Source organism: Rhagoletis pomonella, unplaced genomic scaffold (genome assembly GCF_013731165.1).
Source record: "Rhagoletis pomonella isolate Grant_MI unplaced genomic scaffold, Rhpom_1.0 Rhpom_scaffold_00006, whole genome shotgun sequence".
NCBI classification, from domain to species: Eukaryota; Metazoa; Arthropoda; class Insecta; order Diptera; family Tephritidae; genus Rhagoletis; species Rhagoletis pomonella.
This window is the reverse complement of record NW_023458560.1, coordinates 10,489,238-10,508,617: the sequence shown is the minus strand read 5'-3', so window position 1 is coordinate 10,508,617 and position 19,380 is coordinate 10,489,238. Positions and strand designations below refer to the sequence as shown.

The window sequence follows — 19,380 nt, the reverse complement described above, 5'->3', positions numbered from 1 at the left end:
GAAACGGCGTGAAAAAAATGCAATAAATCAACGGTAAATCCTAGCTACAAGTTTGAGTGTACTGTATTAAAAATTCTAAAAAATCTTATTGAATAGTTGAAAATTTATTGAATTTTCGCCAGTTTTGCACAGAGTTTAGAAACTATATTTTTATGTTTTTTGTTGTAGCATGAATTTTCGGAAAAAATTAGAAGACAAATTGTGACATATGTATATTGTGAAAAATTCTCTGTGCCAATACTTTTTTACGGCAGTGTATGTTTTGGAAGCACGCTACATGGGGACACAGACTGTACAGGGCATTGTATTGCGTTATATCGTGTCGCGCCGTTTTGAGCAGGCATTAAAGTTTGCGCCTGGTTAGTAAAAGTTAAAAATATTTTCGTGTACTGTGTATTAAGGCCGTGTCAGATAAAATTTTTCGCTTCGATTGACAGCAAAACGCAAAACGTTAGTATTTAAGTACAAATTAAACCAGCTGATTGCCAACGCGCGTATAAAGAAGGGAGTTGGCTATATTTTCGCTTGGCGTTTCATGCATTTTCCTACATTTCATCTTACCTGTCAAAGCAAATCTTATCTGACATGGCCTTTAATGTTTTATTTTCTAAGGAAAGGTTTGCCTGATATTTTTTCATATGTAAGTGATTTTTCGGAGATTCTTATAAATTTTTGAAATTTTTCATGTGTAATTTTTGGGGCTTTTCTGAATTTAGTCGTGTTTCGTACTTCTGAATTCTTCTGGATGTTTTCGGGATTTCTTCCAGACTTTGAGGGATTTTCGCGGGATGTTTCTGGATTTTTTTTTATCATTTGCGATCTTTCGGGACTTTTCGAGATTTGGTTGGGACTTTAATGACACTTTTCGGAAAATTTTCGTGACCTTTCGGGAAATTTCAAGTGCAAAAGTAGCTCTAAGTGACTATGAAAGCTTGAAAAAACCAAAAAGTACCGGCTATTTTTTGCTCAAAACAATATCAGTCAAATTTTGGCTCTTACACCCGTATGTTGTAATCCGAATCTTCGTAGTTACGAATTCGTAGTTCCGTTCCGAAGAATCGAAAATTGGTATGCTGTAATCCGACCGAAACTACCAACGGCACTGCCAGCTAAAAGCGTGAAATTTTAAGTTCTTAATCAGCGGCTTTGACAGAAACAAATCTAAATAAATATAATCGCAAGTGAATAGTGAAATTAAAAAAATTTTTTTAGTCGTTAGCCGCAGCAATTTGATCTCAGGCGGAAGAACATGCTGCAGCTAATAGCCCGAGCACAATGAAAACGACGAGCTACAGACCACAGCTGTCAGATTATTTTAACACGTACTCTTATGCAAATAATAATTTTTGCGACGACCCGGCTACGCGACGGCTGTGGTTGTGGCCAGATTAGATCTATTTCTATTTTGCCCGCGACAGATAAGGTTCTTCCTCTTCTTTTATGTCAAATTCATACAAATTCATGATGTCGCTGTCGCGTTCAAAAAAAAAACATGTCGTCATCGACAAAGCATTTAGATAATGAAGATAACAAATAGGAAGCTGTGGCCCGCAGCTCGTCGTTTTCAATGTGTTCAGAACTTAACAGTTGCATTCAAGAATGATGGAATACATACTCTACATCGTGAGTTGCATTAATATACAAAGGAGATTGCTAGTAGTCCTGATCCATTTAGCTTGTGAAAAATTTTCGCCTATACAAAAATGCATTTAAAAGCGTTTTAATAGTTATGGAGGAAGAGCTTGGGCGAAGTGTAAAATCATCATCGGTTGATGGGGAAAGATTTTGTTGTGGGGTTGGCGCAATCTACGTTCTCAAAAACATTGACGAAAACTTTAAACTCATGTATTTTTCGTATTGCGACCGATTTGTTGTGATCTTCGACCTGATATGTTCGAAATATTCAATAATAATCCAATTTGATTCTATTTACTCTTTAACTTACATATTTTTGCGTTAACACACTTTATTTTATTGATATTTCAAAACAATTTGCTTAGGTCCGACACTAGTTGCTCTTCGTACAAAATTTCCGACAAATACATAAAATTGACAGCTACGTCGGATTCAGGCATACCAATACGATACGACAACGCGGATTTCAGCATACCAATTTTACGATTCGTAGCAAAATCGAACCTACGACAGATTACAGTATAGGGGTGATATTTTTGCCTTAGGAATAAACCACAAAATTTAGATTAGGTTTTTTGGTTTTTAGTATAAAATTAACAGTCCTATTCCTACGTCAATAACAAAACTCAAGGCCTGTCTTTACTACTGCGCCTAATAATATGTCGCAAATTTATTTTAAGCGCGACAACGACGTAACAATGTTTATATATATTGTGTTTTAGGCGCAGTAATTATGACAATAGTCATACGATGAATTTTGTCAGTGATGTGGGAATAGGGTTGTAATTCTTGGTACGGTTTTGCCATGAAGTTTTATAATTTTGTAGCATACTTTAAGGCGCACTATTAGAAAAATTAGTTTCTTGAAATGATTCGTGGTTCGTAATTACGCGGCTAAAATAATCCCTTAACTTCATAGTAGATGCTATTTTAGAAAAAACATGTCTAAAGCCTTTCGCTTGTTAATAAAAAAAAAACTTGAAATAAAAATTTTGCCCGCTTGTAATTTTGTGATCATCAAAATGTTCTCAACTCGATTTCTCGGAATATTGCAGCGAAAAATTTAATTATGCATGAGTTTAAGAGATTTATTGTTGCCGAAATGCATGCACATATGGACATTGTTTATATGTATGTATGAACATATGTATATCTAAATGCATACATAGAAACAATATGTGTGAATCGTAATTATACAATAATACTTATATAGTAAATAGGAACCTTGAATGAATAATTTCGTCAAATGCGACTCAAAACATTTTCTATTCACATACATACATACTTACATATTCAGCTAAATTTATTCCAAACTCAAAAAACTAAGAAAAAATATCAATTAGATACAACAAGTAATTTTGTTCGTCTGTATCCATATGTGTGAGACAAACATTTGACCATAAATTATACATTTTCGCTTACAAATACAGTACATGGGGTTATACATATGTATGCATTTAAACTAATACTATACATATACACATTTAAAAATACACATTTGGAGCATGTAATTTTTTTTAAATAATTATAATTAGATTATGGCTTTGTCTGTTGTCTGTATTGATATGGTCATGAGATAGATATTTTTGTAAACTATTTAAATGCTACAATACATTACTACGCATACAATACCTACTTACATAATTTCTACTATAAAATATGTATATACACTTATGTATGTATTTATCTTAAGTACTCGTACATTCAAGATGAATATGTTTAAAGTAGCTCCGTGCAATGCGAATACGTTTCGAACGCGGACATTTTACAAATCGGTTTCTCGCAAAAGTGCCAAATCCTGGGCAGCTCGCGCCGGCATTCGTGTAGCGCTTGTGATGCACGGTCGGCATATTTCAGCGACGAGTATTGCTGCTGTAGACACGGCAGGCTGGGTGCGTGCATTTCTCGATATAACATTTTTCGCGTCATATCTCGGTAATCGTTGGATCATTCCTGCTTACCGCTAATACAGTGCGGCGATAGCGAGCTGATAGAGCTGCCACACATCGAAGAGGCCTCGTGGCTGTTCGACATGCTGAGCGCTTGCGCTGGAAAGCCGAATATATGGCTGCTGAGCGGCGTACCCGTTGGGCTGTCCAGATCCATGGCGGGATTGATGCGTTTCTCCTTCTGCCGCCGATTGCAGAACCACACGCGCACCACTTCCTTGTCCATATTCAGCCTTTCCGCCAAATTGTTTATATCCTCCGAGGTGGGTTTGCAGTTGACCATGAACGCCTTTTCGAGCGAGCTGCGCACGTTCGTTTCGATGGAGGTGCGTTTCTTGCGACGGCGTCCGATTATATTTTCCGGTGTGGTGAGCGTTGTGGTCATCGAGCTGAGCGAGAAAACGCCGCCTGTCTTTGTGATTGTATTGTCGGCATCCTCCAGCCACTTTTGCAGCAGCGGTTTCAGCTTACACATGTTTTTGAAGCTGAGGTTGAGCGCCTCAAATCGGGAGATTGTGGTTTGCGAGAAATCATTGCCGTAAAGCTTGCCCATGGCTAAACCGACATCGCCTTGCGTGAAGCCGAGTTTTATGCGGCGTTGCTTAAACGTTTTGGCAAACTGCTCCAATTCTTCGAGGTCGGTCGTCTCTTCGGGCGATTGGTCGAGACTGCGAGCGGCGGCGGCGGCGGATAGCGCATTCGCTCCTAAAGCTTTGCAGTTTTGTGGCGTACTACTGAAACTCATGGCTGTGGAGCCGGGCAGCGAACTGGGGAATATGGAAGACATGCCGGGTGTGTTTGGCGTTAAAATGGCGCTGCCCATTTGCAGACCGACGGCCGAATTGGGTGGTGTGGTCTGTTGTGAAGTATTTTCGCCACTCTCTTGTTCATCGTGCGTGTGATTGTAGGCTTTGGAGTGGTTATGCCGACATACTGGACTCAGCGAGGGACTGCGCAGTGGTGATGATGCCAAAGGTGTGGAAAAGTGCTTTGATTCCCTGACTGGCGTGCCATGCGGTTTACGGCCCGCCGTCTGTTCATCACCTTCGAAACGCTGCTGGAGTTCTTGTTGCAACTGTTGCTGCTGCTTCAATTGTTGCAATGCTTGAAACTGCGCCATTGCTTGCAGCGAGTTTTGTAGCAGAAAATGTGATGAAGTGGGATTTTGAAAGTTATCCGGCGTTACCTGGCGCATCATCTCAACATAACTTTGCAGCTGCAGCTGGAAAGCTTGCTGGATCTCAGTGGCGCCAAGGCTGGGGGACGCAATACCAAGATGATTTTGCAGCAGTAACGGTGCGAGTGGACCCTGGAGTGCAGCAAATAGGTTGGAGGTACTCTCGGACAGCTGTGGATGCTGATTTTCAGCGTTCCTCGCGGCAAAGTTTTCTGGCGTTGCGGAGCGGCTTGGCGAACGCGTTGGCTTCTTTGGTGATTGACGTGCTAGGTTGAGTACTTCGCCTGCCGCTGCATCAACCTCCAGCCGACGCTTTTTACCCCCGCTCTTCGTTGGCAGCACACATCGCTTCAATTGCTCCCCACATTCGGTATCTTCGCGACACTCACTTGTTTTCCCTGCAAAGAAACAGCGTATAGATAAAAATTACAAGAAGTCAGTTATGTGAAGAAATAAATATTTTGGTTTTCAATTTTCCAATTCAATGGAGCTACTGTTGCTCATTGCTTTCAACCCAGATGCTTCAAACTCTCAAACTCAACTCAACCCCTTCACGAGCAGAAACCACAAAGCTAACGGACAGCGCCGCCTCCAGCACACTTACACATACATACATACATACTTGCGCATAAGCGTGGAACTTCAACTGGAGCATAATTCAATTTGACCATAGGACAAATTGAATATTCCAAAGATGTTTAACACTGGCTCAATGGAGCAACGGAAAAAGGTTCTTGTCTTTCATCAATTTTCAATATTTTTTCAAGGAGGCAAATTTTATTCAAACTTCCGAGTGAGTGCTTACGGAATATTGCCCTAGCTACAATGTGCCCTTCGAACAGCCTACTTGGTCTTGAATGGCGCGCGCATTTGGGTTTGTGATAACTGCTTTACAGGGGTCTTCTTCACAGGTTTTTTTTTTGATAGTTGTGCGGACATGCAGCACCCAATTCTGTCAGATACCAAACAGCAAAAAAAAAGAAGAGAAAATAATTTATTCCTTGTGTGGGCTGACTTATGTTGGCTAATTTTAAGGCATTTAGAAAATTCGCTCATGTATAATAATTGCCAATTTATGTGTGTGTATGATGACCTAGCGCTATCGGTATTTGTAGCTGCACATTCGCCGGTTGCGTTGTCTAGTTGGCCGTTGGGCGGGTGATTCCTTTCGCAAGCTTTAGCGATTTGATGCGCTAGAATTTCAATTTTCAACAAGTTTTGATTTACCTACAGTGGGTTGCACATTTGGGTATTTCTCGTTGTAAATATATTCGCAAGAATGTTCGCGTGTGGGAACATAAGGGAAATTAAATTATTTTATAAAAATTACACAGTGCTACAGAAAAAAGTCATGAAATACACCCGAAACAAAAATTAGTGTAGTTTGAAGCTATGGTCGAGTACAATATGAAAATAGGTTCCGTAAATTCCTGAACCTTCCCTTTTTTTCAAAACAACCGTTATGTTCGTACTTTTTACACTTATCTATTAACAGCTTGAATATTTTTCATTTGATTTTAAAATCCGAACATGTTTTGAAAAGAGGATTGATGGACTTTTGAAATGATTTAAAACATTTCCTCTATAAAAAATATATTTCTTTGAAAGTATCACATGCTTTAGCTACCAATGTTTAAATTAGTATAAATCAAAAGTTAATTTTTTATTAGTGAGATATTCGCTTTATTTCTCGCATCTCACCATTTCAAAATCTTAATAGAAAAAACTCTTTCTGTGAATGCCGAAGTTGCAGGAATAGAAAGCATAAGCGAAATAATTTTTAGTAAATTTGGTAAATCTTTCTCAGTATTTTTAAAAATGTTGCCATTTTTGATCTGTGGACTCTTTGTTTTAAAGTATATTTTTTAAATATTAATATTTCAGTATAAATGTCATCCATTTTAAAACATTTCTTTCTTACAAATGACTGAAATATATTTATATTTATAATTGAAGAAATATAGTATTTTTGCATACTATATTTTTTTGAAACAATATATAGTACGCAGACCCAAAAAATAGTACAATACTATATATTATAGTATGGTTGGCAACCCTTGTGCTGACACTTTTTTCCAAGGTTTAACGTATCATTTTTGTTGTTATTTAATTTTGGTAAATTTTTTTTTTTAACAAACCCCGTGTAAATACAAGTTACCAACTTTGTGCAATATTAAAAAAATTCAACAAACTTTTGTACAAATTTCAAGCTTTTTTAAAAATTCTAAAAATTCCACCGTAATTTTTAGCCATTTGAAACTTGCACGCCACAAATCGGAGGAGAAGCTCGGCCAATCTATTATTATTATATAGAGAAATATTTGGGTATTCACACAATTGGGAAACGATTCGCACCAAATTTGGGCAAATTCCCAATCGTGTGACACTGCCTTTAAACTTGTATTAATATGGATGTTGGTAAAGAATGAACTATAAAAAACTAAACAAAATTAAATAACAACCAAAGAAATATTTTAAAACTTGTCAAAATTTGGTGCGGCTATCATTTTTTCGACTACTGTACATAAGTTGACTATGGTTACTCGGCCGTGCAATCATAGTAGCACAATGCCACTAATATTTGACTTACAAACAAAATACGGGCCGGAATTTCAAAATTTTAACCCTGTTTGTGTGAAATAATTTATTTTTATCAGTATTTTTCTTTTAATCAATCTATGTTGAAAAGGCGCCATCGGAGGTGTTCATTTTGTGCTTTACTAGTAGATGACATTGGTCATGATGATAATTTTTGATACTAAAAGCTGAAAGAAAACATAGATTACCTTGTAAGGTGCTTACTTATTTTCCCAGGTTGCTAAAAAGTTCGTTAATTTTTTTGATTTTTGTTACTTCGTGTTATTTGTATTAAATTGAAACACCTTTTTTAATTACAAAAATGTTAAAATTAATGAAAACGTTTTCAAAGAAATAGGAACTAAGAGTGGGAGGCCAAAAGTGTGTCAAAGGAAGGTCAAACATAGTTTTAGTTGACCTTCAACCTTCATTCTTTGGAACATGGGTTGCAAATGAAAGAAACGTTCTGCATATTGTACCTACTTTCTAAACGATGACTCCAAATTTTTATTTTATAAAAAATCTGTTAATATTAATATGAACGCTATATTTGAAATCAGTAGATTTCGACCGATTCCAATTTTTTTTAAGGTACCAATGCCGATGCCGATTCCGATACCGATTCCATAAAAAATTACTAATAAATGTATTAATTTATAAAATCAGTTAATTTAAACGGAGTTAACAAAACAAAAGAAAAAAATAATAATTTAATTAATTGGCTTGTTATGCTACATTTCATACACATGTATGTACATATATATACATATATGTATATTAGCGTGGGCCGAAAATCCGCTTTTTTAGAATTTTGATTGGTAATAGCAAAAATATGGTTCATTATGCTCTAAAAAATATCTGTGTGAAATGTGAAAGTTTTTGGTCAATATCCTAGGCTCGCCCAAGTCCATCAAAGTTCAAGTACTAAAAAAATTTTTTTTTTAGCTAACTTCGATTCTCTACAAAAAAGGTAAAGTTTATTGCAATTTTAGTAAAAAAATTTATTACTTAATTTATTAGTTAATTTTTATTTTTTGGCCATATTGAACTTTGATTGGGCGAGCCTAAGATATTGACCGAAAATTGTCATATTTCACACAGATTGTTTTTAGAGCATAGTGAACCATAGTTTTGCTATTACCAATCAAAATTCTAAAAAAGCAGATTTCCGGCCCACGCTAATGTATATGTAAAAATATATGTACAAATATCACATTTATGTATGTACATTACATAAAACACTTTTTTATATGGTGCTAAGCAAGAAATATTTAAAGCGAAAGTACACAACGTCCATTGCGTCACCGACCCCGTCAGTCACCCTCATTACCAGCGTCAACGGTGCTTATGCGGCGTAAAATCAAAAACTCACTGTTGCTCTTTGCAAAAATTACGTTTTTACTTTTCTTTCATCCTATTTTACATTTCTTATTTAAATAAATTCAAAAATTTTGACAAACTGAAAAATTTTTGGTTCAAATATGTAAACAAAACACAGAATAGTTGGCACTTGACGCAGACGCATAAGCAAAGCTGAAAGTTTAGCTAATTTGTGCGCCACCGTCACCGTCGGTTTTGTTCATGTAACTTCCTTCATACAAATACACCAGTTCAACTATTTTGATAACTGACGGTGACGGTGACGCAATGGACGCTATGTACTTTCACTTTTAGGAAAATAAAATTTAATTTCGTTTTGTACCAAAATACACTATTTTGCATTCAATGCATAAGAACTTATATGCTAGGTATGTTAGAAAATTTCTGCTTATTTTCACCAAAATTTCAAACTTTTTAATCAGAATTTTGGTATGCAGTTTTGTAGACCATTTAATTCTAGTATAATGAAGTGCAAGTTTCAAACTGCTATAAGATCCCGTTAATTTTTTGCAATTTTTTTTCCTTTCAGTGTTCTCCATATAAAAGAAAATTTTCGAACATACAATTTCGAGTATGGAAAAACGTGAAACGCCTTCAACCAAAAAAAAAAAAAACATTTTTGTGAGCTGTCTGCAAATGTTTTATAATGCTGGCTGTCGGTTCCAAAGATTCGGTAAAGAATCGGAGAAAAAACGCCGATGCCGATGCCGATGCCGGTGCTCAATTCTGTGCCGATACTAGCCGATGCCGATGCCGATTAATTGGTCGGACTCTAGAAATCAGCATAAAGGGATGCCCGAAGGAATTAAGCCATAGAAATCAGTAAGGAAAATATGGCCTTAAACAATACAAGTGACTATAAATCGTTCCAATTGTTTTTATTCATACGCATACATATATATGCATCTAAATAGTAGATATAGTATACCATGTGCATTAGGGTGGTTCAAAATTTTTTCCCAGCCCAGAACTGAAGATTATTTTTGATAAAAATAAGATAATTATTTTGATTAAAAGATAAGAAGAATCGGTTAAAATATAACCGTACCGCCAGGGCTTTGAAGTTTTCCATATATTTCATATCGGGAAATGGCAGTGGACGCTCAGAATTCTTAAGTAATTTGTTCTTGAAATAATTAAGATTCTGGACGGCTTTCAAAATTTAATTGTCATGTATTACATATGTATGTGCAGGGCTACCAAGAGAAAGTCCGGACCCGGTACTAAATATGTCCCGGAACCCTCACGACTCCAAATATTTTTGTTTAAATTAATTTAAAAAAAAGTGTATCAACTTATCATATTTTTTATCTTCGAACCTTTTTTCCGAAAAATCCGGCCACTGAAAGCTCCGGGCCCGTATCCTTTCAATAGTGTTAAGAAAATTTAAGTCAAATCTTAAGAGTTTAGAAAATTACACGTAAAGAAAGATTTGCTGAAGTTTTCTGGACTATTAAGATTTCCGAACTCAAGAACTAATAGTATAATAATAGACTGGCGCTTTCACATATGTTAGTGTTTGGTCGAGCTTCATCTCCGATTTGTGGCGTGCGCCATGTTGATCCCTTTGTGGGATCTACAGTTTACTGCGATTGTACCTATTTTTATGAGAAGTTGTTTTTCATGACAGAAATACACTCGGAGGTTTGCCATTGCCGACCGCTGTTAAGAAAAAAACCTTTTTTCTATATTTTTTGCGATGTTGCGTTGACCAGGGCTTGAACCCAGGCCCTACGGAGTGGAAGCGCGCACTGCTTACCTCTACACCACAGCGGCCGCCGAGCTCAAGAATTGTGAGTCTCCAATTTAAATTTTTTCGTAGAATTAAATAAAATCGCTAAAGCTACATATTTTTTGATCGAATAAAAATCTTCAAAGAATAAAATTATGATGCATATAGTACTATATCAGACTTATTGAATTAATTAGACAAAGTTAGGTGGAAATCGATAAAGCCACGCCCATTTTCAAAATTATGTATTATTATAATATAATTATCTGCTAAGAGGTTATTGCAAACATCGATTTTCGGTAAACTACCGTTATATGGGGTGGACGGAGAGACAGACATAATCGATTTCCTTTTTCTTTCTGAGCAGTTTGGAATATATACATATATATGTCCATATCTATCTCTAAACCGTTATGCGAACAAAGTAACATACCATTTTACAAAAGTCCGGTTGGGTATAAACATTTGTTTCATGACCCCACCACGCACGTTTTTAAAAAGTTGTTAGTAAAATCTTAAATTTCATCATAATTCTATTACTGGAAATTTTTTTGAAGGGAAAATTTATCTATATTCGATCCAAAAATAACGACTTTATAGCAATTCTACGAAAAAATGTAATTTCGGATTTCAAAATAAAAATAAATAAATAAAAATAAATTTTCCGTTTCCTGTAATTCTAGGGGTGGCAGCAAGAAAATTCCAAAAAGATGATTTTCCTGTGTATTTTTGGACCACCTTAATGTGCATGCATATGCAGTTGCCGATGTTTTATTTTATGATTCTGGCGCTGCAATTGCATTTCCAAACCCAACACAGGACATCTGCGTTTTTGTGCTCATTTGCGTCGGATTGCACTCAGCTGTGCGTGTGAGGTAGCAAAAAAGACACCTGGAGAGTAGTAGAGTGTACAGCATAGCTTTAAATGCACCACGCAAGGATCATCAATACATGCTGATTTATTCTTTATTTTTTATTTTTTATTTCTTACTGTCGTACAGAGTTTCTCTTACTTAGTTACTTCTAGTCAGAAATCTTTGATTTGCTTTTGTTGTATGTATATGTATATAAAATCAAAGCAAAATCGAAGTAAAGTCGATCTTGACACAGCGTGAGGTGTTAGAACAAAGTGGATTCGGTTGAAAAATAAGTAACTGACTTTTGGTTAAGGTGAAATTTCACTGCTTCTAAATATTTTTATGAGAAGCAAAATGAAATACTATGCCAAAACAAGTTTGTATTCTTTTCTAAATAAGCAGCACAGAAACAAAAGAGTAGCGCTCTTAAACTTTCATTTTGTCAACTACTTTTTACTTTCATTCTTCGCACCCCTTTCGCACTGCTACGTTTCACCCTATAACGGCCCTTGAGCGCGCAAGCACTGCAAAATGATTTCACCGACATAATGCAACCAGAATGTAAGTCAATGCAATTGAAACCCCCCGAGGACATTTCACACTCTTTATGCTGGTTCAGAATGAAACGAAGATGTTAATGAAATGCCACAATTTAAAGCAATGCGTTTTCGGAGCGGGACAGCGCTATACACATAGAAGCTTTGCTTTTATTTCAACTACGCAGCGCAAACCCCCTTCACACTATGCCCGTTATACCCGTTCCTTTGCAATGGCAATGGGCGAGAAGGGATGATAATTTGTAGCGCCTGATCACAAACCAATCAAATGTATACCCCTCATTTTAAATTTTCAAACAATCGATGGTACATGTAGAGGATTAATTTTTTTCTTCGCTATGTGCCATGTGAAACCAACACATTCCAGTTTGTTAGGGGTAGTTATGCGTTTAGAAATTTACAAACCATAAAAAAATGCGATTTATAAAATGCGAAAATGAAATTATCTCAGTTGAGATACTAAAAATAAAATAAGAACAAGAACAATAAAAAATCAGTGCCATAATGAATCGAATGCTACCCCAGAGATGCTACTTTTTTGCGTGGATAATTGACCACAAAGTCTGTGCGACTTAGAGCGAAATACTTTTTGAGGGTATGTGTAACTTCATAGTCAATAATTGGCTATAAATTAAAAATGTATCAAAACTTAGTTGCTAATTTTTTAGTATTGTTCCACACATAAAACAGCTGTACGAATGAATACAGTTCTGCGTTCATTCAGGGATGAGTGCATTATGTCACCTAAACTATATTCAGGCTATTTGAAAACCGGATGTTTGCGTTAACGAAGCTGTGTCCGTCGCAAAAAAAACCATCGAAATCGATCCGTTGTCCTTCGCTTTAAAAGGATTTGAACTATCTTTTAATGAAATCAATTGGCCATCAGCGAAATTTCAAAATGTGGGTTGGGTTATAGTTGATATCAATCATAACCCGTTAATTATTACAAGTTGACGTTAACCCTTTTTTATCGCATACTAATTTCTGATGAGGTTCCAGAAAAAAATGAAACTGCAAAAAACAAGAAAGGGCAAATAATGCAAAGCTGGCGCGGGAGAGGCACGTGATTGGCGTTCAAGCATAGTTGAGGGCAAAGTCAAAGCAGAAAGGAAAACACAGAGTCGAATTCATATGCATTGAAATAATTTACTAAATCAGCGTAAAAAACAAGCATTCACATATACCTACATATATACATATGTACTTACAATTTCACATACATACTTAAATAGTTATATCCGCGTAACGTATAAAATCAATTATTTGCGCGCGATTAATCAATCATACATAGTTACCGGAAGTTATGGAGATTGTTTTCTATTTTTTCGTTTGTTAAAAAACGCATGTCACGATTTTACATCAAAGTCCTTCTTCCCTTTTTGACATGACACACAAAACCATTTAACTACATTGAGGAATTTGAATGTAAAAAATGGGGAAATTCTTTGTTTCTTTAATTTTTTGGGAAATTATGAATACGTTTGGAAATTTGAGTAATGCTTTTTATTTGTATATGACGAAGTGACAAGGCATTTCTACGGGTATTACTAACTATCGAGCAGCTGTCGATGAGTAGACAATTGTTGCTGGGGTAAACGTTTATGTAGTTTGATCTTGCATATTGATTTGTTATGATTCTATTTAATTACACCTTGGAATTGGATGTACATACATACATACATACATGTGTACATACATACATACATACATACATGTGTACATACATATGTATGTATGTTAATAGAACGAGATATTGTAAATTTTACGACAGCATACCACGCAAGGCGGCCGCTTTGGCGCAGTGGTAAGCAGTGCGCGCCACCACACCGCAGGGCCTGGGTTCAAGCCCGGTTCAACCCAAAATCAAAAAATAAAAAACAAAAAAAAAAAATGTTTTTCTAATAGCGGTCGCTCCTTGGCAGAAAATGGCAAACGTCCGAGTGTATTTCTGCCATGAAAAACAGCTTCTCATAAAAATACAATCGAAGTTCGGAGTCAGGGTAAAACTGTAGGTCCCTCCGCTTTGTGTTACAACATCAAGGCGCACGCCATAAGGAGAAGCTCGGCCAAACACAACATACATGCATATGTATAAGCGCCAATCAATTATTATTATAGCACGCTTGCTAAGGTAGCGCAAGATCGCCAGTAAAGCAAGGCATGTTTAGCATGAATGCTTGCTAAGTATAAGCAAATTTGTATACGTCCTTTCAACCTCTCCTCAAGAACCTAAGGCAATGTTGAAGAGCTATGCCGTCATTTGGAAAAGTGTAATAGACTCGTAGGCTCTTTATTATTCTCGAACTGCAGCTGCTGTAATTGAGTATACTTACATACATGACTTGTCTCATGGGTGATTAACTCGGTTTTTCAAACCGGTTTCCACCGTTTTTTTTTTTTTTTTTGGAAATCTATAGGTGGGTTTTGAAGTCGGGATTTTTCGAGTATCGAATAAAACGGATTTTTTGACGAACAAACTGTTTTTTTTTTCATTTAAAACAAAGCCAATAAAAGTTTTAAGTTTTTCGAAGTTTTCTAGTTTAAGGAAAGCCCCTAAATAGTTTTAAAATTATATCCTAGGATGTTTGGGAATGAGCAGTATATCATATTTGATTCCAATAAATGAATGCTTGGCGCTTAAATTGTTTCTATTAGTTTGGCCGAGCTTCTCTTAAAATTCGTGCTCTGCTTTTATATGGCAGAAGTACACTCGGAGGTTTGCCATTGTCTGCCGACGGCTGACAGCTATTTGAAAAAAATTTTGTTGATGTTACTGGGACCAGAAATTTAACCAGGGATCTCCCGAGTAGCAGTAGGCACTTCTAAGCACTCGGCTACGGCAGCAAGATCACTACTCAAAACAGGAAAAAGTCAGAAAAAATGCAGTAAAATATTAAAAAAAAACCAAACGTGAATTTTTAACTTATTCTTATTTGTTTTAATTTTGATCTAGAAAAACTTTGTACTTATTTTGCTTTGCTCTTTTCTGTTTATATTTATTGCAATTTTTGTTCATGACTTCATGCCAATGTAAGTATTTTCACTGTATAAAAACTATGTAAAATAAAACCGGGTTATCCGGTTTTTTCTTATTTTCAAAATCGTCAACCGGTTGTTTTTCAAATTGCAATTTTTTGAATAACTCGAAAACCGGTTTTGGAAAAGGGCGAATAACATAAGTTTTGCCCTTAACACTATCAAATTGACACCTGTATAGTCGTTTTGGTTCTTTTTAATGTAACAAAGAAAAATGTTTCAATGTTAGAACGAAAACTATCATTTAGATAAGATGATTAGTGAGAAAAAATATACACTCGAAACTTTCACGTTGATGGCTAAATAGCATAGACCTACAGTCGAATTCTGACAATGGAATTCTGAATGAAAAGCAGTGGGGCCTAAAAGTATACAGCATCGAAAAGTAATAGCTGCAATGCGTAATAAACCAAATCTTGCAGTATGAGGGGCGTGTAACTAGATGTTGCGTGTTGTTGGGCGCACCTGCCATTCGTTTGCAGATTTTTGGCGATCAAAATTACCGATAGCGAACGTTGGAATCCGGCAGTTTTCTTTGATTGCAGTAGCAGTATGGTGTCGACATCCAAAAATATCTAATTTGTTATACATATCTCCTTCCATTTGTATGTACATCTTCGCGCCAACCAACAGCCTCTACTATAGCAGCCAGGCCCGGCAGTTCACGTTCACCCCGTGTGGTAGTTCGTCTACCCAAAAAAGAAACCCTCAGACCGTGCGACTTATAAAATACGAACCACGCTTTAAAATTATATTAAATAAAAAATGTAAAATGTTTATACGAATTAAACGATTTTGTAACACGTTTGCCCTCAGATACGTCTTAAGTCGCTAAAGTACGGGAAGACTTCTTTCATTCGAACATGCAAGAACTGCACAAATTCTGGGATGAGGCCTGCATACCATCCATATTTTGAGGAGGTCATCGACCCCTCTTAACGTTCCACATCTTCAATAACATCACGCACATTTACTTCTCGTTCCTAAGTATTTCTTTGTTGTTATTTAATGAACTTCTTTACAGTGTTAGTATGTTCACAATCTCCCGCAGCGAATCGCTATAATTCTGAAAAAAGGAATCGTTAAGTCATTTTCAAATCGACTTTTAAGCGACACTATTAATTGATCGAAAACTTAGATATACAATTTTCTATAAAAATCGTGCCTCCTGGATCAAGGCTTATCGGGAGCTTGCACTATCGCGCAATATGTGGCTCGTCAAGTTCCAATTCATCAATAGCTTTAACGCCTTCTTGCCGTATAAATAGCATAAAACTTTGTATTACGACATACACACAGAACATGATTTACTGCTATAATCCTTCCGAGACTTCCTTGTTACAGCTGTACCAATTTGGATATTTAAAAAGAATTTTTGCAATTATGTATACATCTAGAGAGCTGAAACTTCATTAAAGCGTTATGTGTACGTTTAGCAATGAATTAATGGAACTTTTTACATGCTTTCATAACTCGTATATCGGTGGGAGTGGCTAAGGTACATCTATACCTTCATTGGCATCGTTGATACAATTGTATCACCAACATATTCATGGAAAATGTAGAAATTTGTTACATACTTTTGTAAAGTCCGAAAGGAGCGCTAGGTGAGTAAGAAATATGAGCTTCAAAAACAAAAAATGTGTGAATCTTAAAAACAATAAAGATTCAAAATTTATGTCTAAGCCTGTTTGTACAGACATGGAAAATATTTAGGAAACAAAAAATAAACAAATATACATATGTACAGAAGTAGGTATATATGGACACATGTACATAGGTATGACATTTGAAAAAATTGTTTGCACTTTTGCAAATATGGCTCTAACGTGATTTCAATAGGAGTCATAGAACAAGGCAAATAAGACTCAAAGAACAATCTGAAATAAGAGTCCGAGAGTAGCTATTTATGAGGCCAATAAGAGTCATTTAAGAGCCTCAAAAAAGAGACTGATATTATTCATATTTGGGGCCAAATTTGTCTTAAAAAGTCTGAAATGAGCCGCATATGAGGCCAATAAGAGTCCGATATGACTCATATTCAGGCTCATTTGGTGTATGAATTTAAGCTCATATAACTAAGCCAACCTTCGGAGGAAGGAAAACACCTTCATTTCGGACTCTTAAATGTGTTCATTATGAGAGTAAAGGCTTCGAAATAGGAATCCTTAATGACTCATTTATGACTCAAAATGTTTGCTGGGTAAATTACATATGTATATTTTAAAAAACACCCATTAGAATAATATAATATATTATATATTTCACTTTCGTAAGTCCGTATTGAAATGCTTCTATGCGGGTAAATATGTATGTATGGCCATAATTATACTAAGTACAAAATCAGTGTTGCCACAAAAAAATTACTAAATTCCTCAAAAAGAAATGAATAATGAAATTATTTTTTATGCCTTGGTTTGTATATAATATTTTTGCAACTATATCAGTGCTCAATCTGATCCTCAAGTCAGTCCTACACATTTTTAAACTACAAAATATACGTTCTACTGAAGCATTAGAAAAGGGCTATATTAGTAATGCAGATATAATTTTATTTAATTGGGAAACTTATATGAACCTGAAGAATCTTTTAATTCAAAAACTTTTTTCTTATAATTTTCTGCATCTAATGAAGATTCAATATGGATATCCTTATGATCGAACAATGCGTGTTCTCTCCATTCGTTACCAATATTTAACAAGTTCAAAATAAATTGAAAATATAACGATGGAATGAGAAAAATTATCGATAACATTTGGAATATTTAGCGGCAAATGCGCGAAATATCCCTTTGCTTAAGGCTATTAATGTTGGGGCTGTTTGAATACTTGACAGGCAGTTTGAGGGAATTGTGAACAAAAATCAAAATTTGTTGATTTTCTAGCCGCCATGTTGACGCTTGATCAAACACCTTACCCATAATTATTACACAGGAATTTTTATACCCGAGCGCACTTGTGCACAAAGGTATTATAACCTTGTTCACATAACGGTTGTTTGTAACAGACAAAACGAATCGAGATAGATATAGACAAATGTATACATAAATGATCAGAATGAAAAGAGAAATCGATTAAGCGGTGACTGTCCGTCCGTCCGTCCGTCTGTGCACACGATAACTCGAGTAAAAATTGAGATATCTTAACGAAACTAGGTACGTGCACTTCCTTCTGGCGTAGAACGAATGGTATTGAAAATAGGCAAAATCGGACAATAACCACGCCTACCTCCCATATAACGGTAATTTTCAGAAATACGAAAACTGCGATATTTTAGAAACTACTGAAGATTATTCACTCAAAATTGATATTTACAATAAGTTTTAGACGAAAAATAATAATATTATACATTTTTGGAAAATGGGCGTAGCCACGCCCACTTATGGTTACATGTGTATATCTTGGTAACCGCTGCACTAATTTCTTCCAAACTTGGCACAGTTGTTAACCTTGGTATAACATACGAGTTGGCAGAGAATTTTTAAAATAAAAAAAAAATAACCACGCCCACATCCCATATAACGGTAATTTAGAGAAATGCAAAATCTTCGATAAATCAGTAAATATTGAAGCTAATTTATTCAAAATTGATGCTTGCAACAATTCTTTACCAAGAAATACGCTTGTGATAAAATTTTGGAAAACGGGCGTGGCACCGCCCACTTATGATCACATATATGTATATCGGTAACAGTTCTACCAATTTGTACCAAACTCGGTGTGGTTATTGTGCTTGCCACATAGAAGCAAAACGTTGAAAATTATTGAAATCGAACTAAAATTACGGCCGCTTTCATATTACAGTAAATTTCAGAAATGCTTTAAACTTCAATATTTCGAAATTTAAGGACGCTAATTTACTCAAAATTGATACACCCCGGTTTACCACGTAGCGGTAGCTTTCGGAAAGGTGAAAAACATATATTTAAACTTGCGCCGGGTATTTAATGTTCGGCTCCGCCCGAACTTAGACTTTCTTACTTGTTTTTTTTTTTACTTTTGATTTTTATATTTAACGAACGATACGTTGTACTGCAAAGGTCTTGGAGTATTATTGTAGAGAATTGAACGCTGTACAAAAAAGGACAAGTCATATTTCGATAAGTCAACTTGGTCAAAAGTTATTCGAGGTCAAATAGAATTCACCATTTCTTCGACTTTGAGCTCGAATAACCTTTGAGCGAGCTGACTTATCGCAAAATGACTTCAGTTCATTTTTGTAAAGCGTTCAATTATCTACAAAAATATTCTAAGACCTTACAGTACAACGTATCGTTCGTTAAATATAAAAAGGAGCAAAAAGCATTTTTCGATTTCGCATGAGAATAATCAGGAATTTTTATTTTTTTTTACTTCTGATTTTTATATTTAACGAACGATACGTTATACTACAAACAGAAAATAAACAAATCGCAGAAATACACAAATCTCTTTTTAAATACGTGACAACGCTTCTAATTCAGTTCAGAAATAAAGC

The 19,380-nt window shown here is 35.7% G+C and overlaps 1 protein-coding gene across 1 annotated transcript in view; it reads right to left on the bottom strand.

The window, feature by feature from the left end:
• Nucleotides 1-2,957: 2,957 nt before the first annotated feature.
• Nucleotides 2,958-19,380, bottom strand: part of LOC118740389 (POU domain protein 2-like) — a 37,421-nt gene continuing 20,998 nt past the window's right edge. Inside the window, exons 2-4 of the mRNA XM_036471901.1 lie at nucleotides 4,661-5,159; nucleotides 4,353-4,582; nucleotides 2,958-4,286 (exon numbers count right to left, since the gene is read on the bottom strand). Of these exons, the coding sequence (XP_036327794.1) occupies nucleotides 3,583-4,286; nucleotides 4,353-4,582; nucleotides 4,661-5,159 (1,433 nt within the window). The 3' untranslated portion in view covers nucleotides 2,958-3,582. The remainder of the gene's footprint in view (nucleotides 4,287-4,352; nucleotides 4,583-4,660; nucleotides 5,160-19,380) is intronic.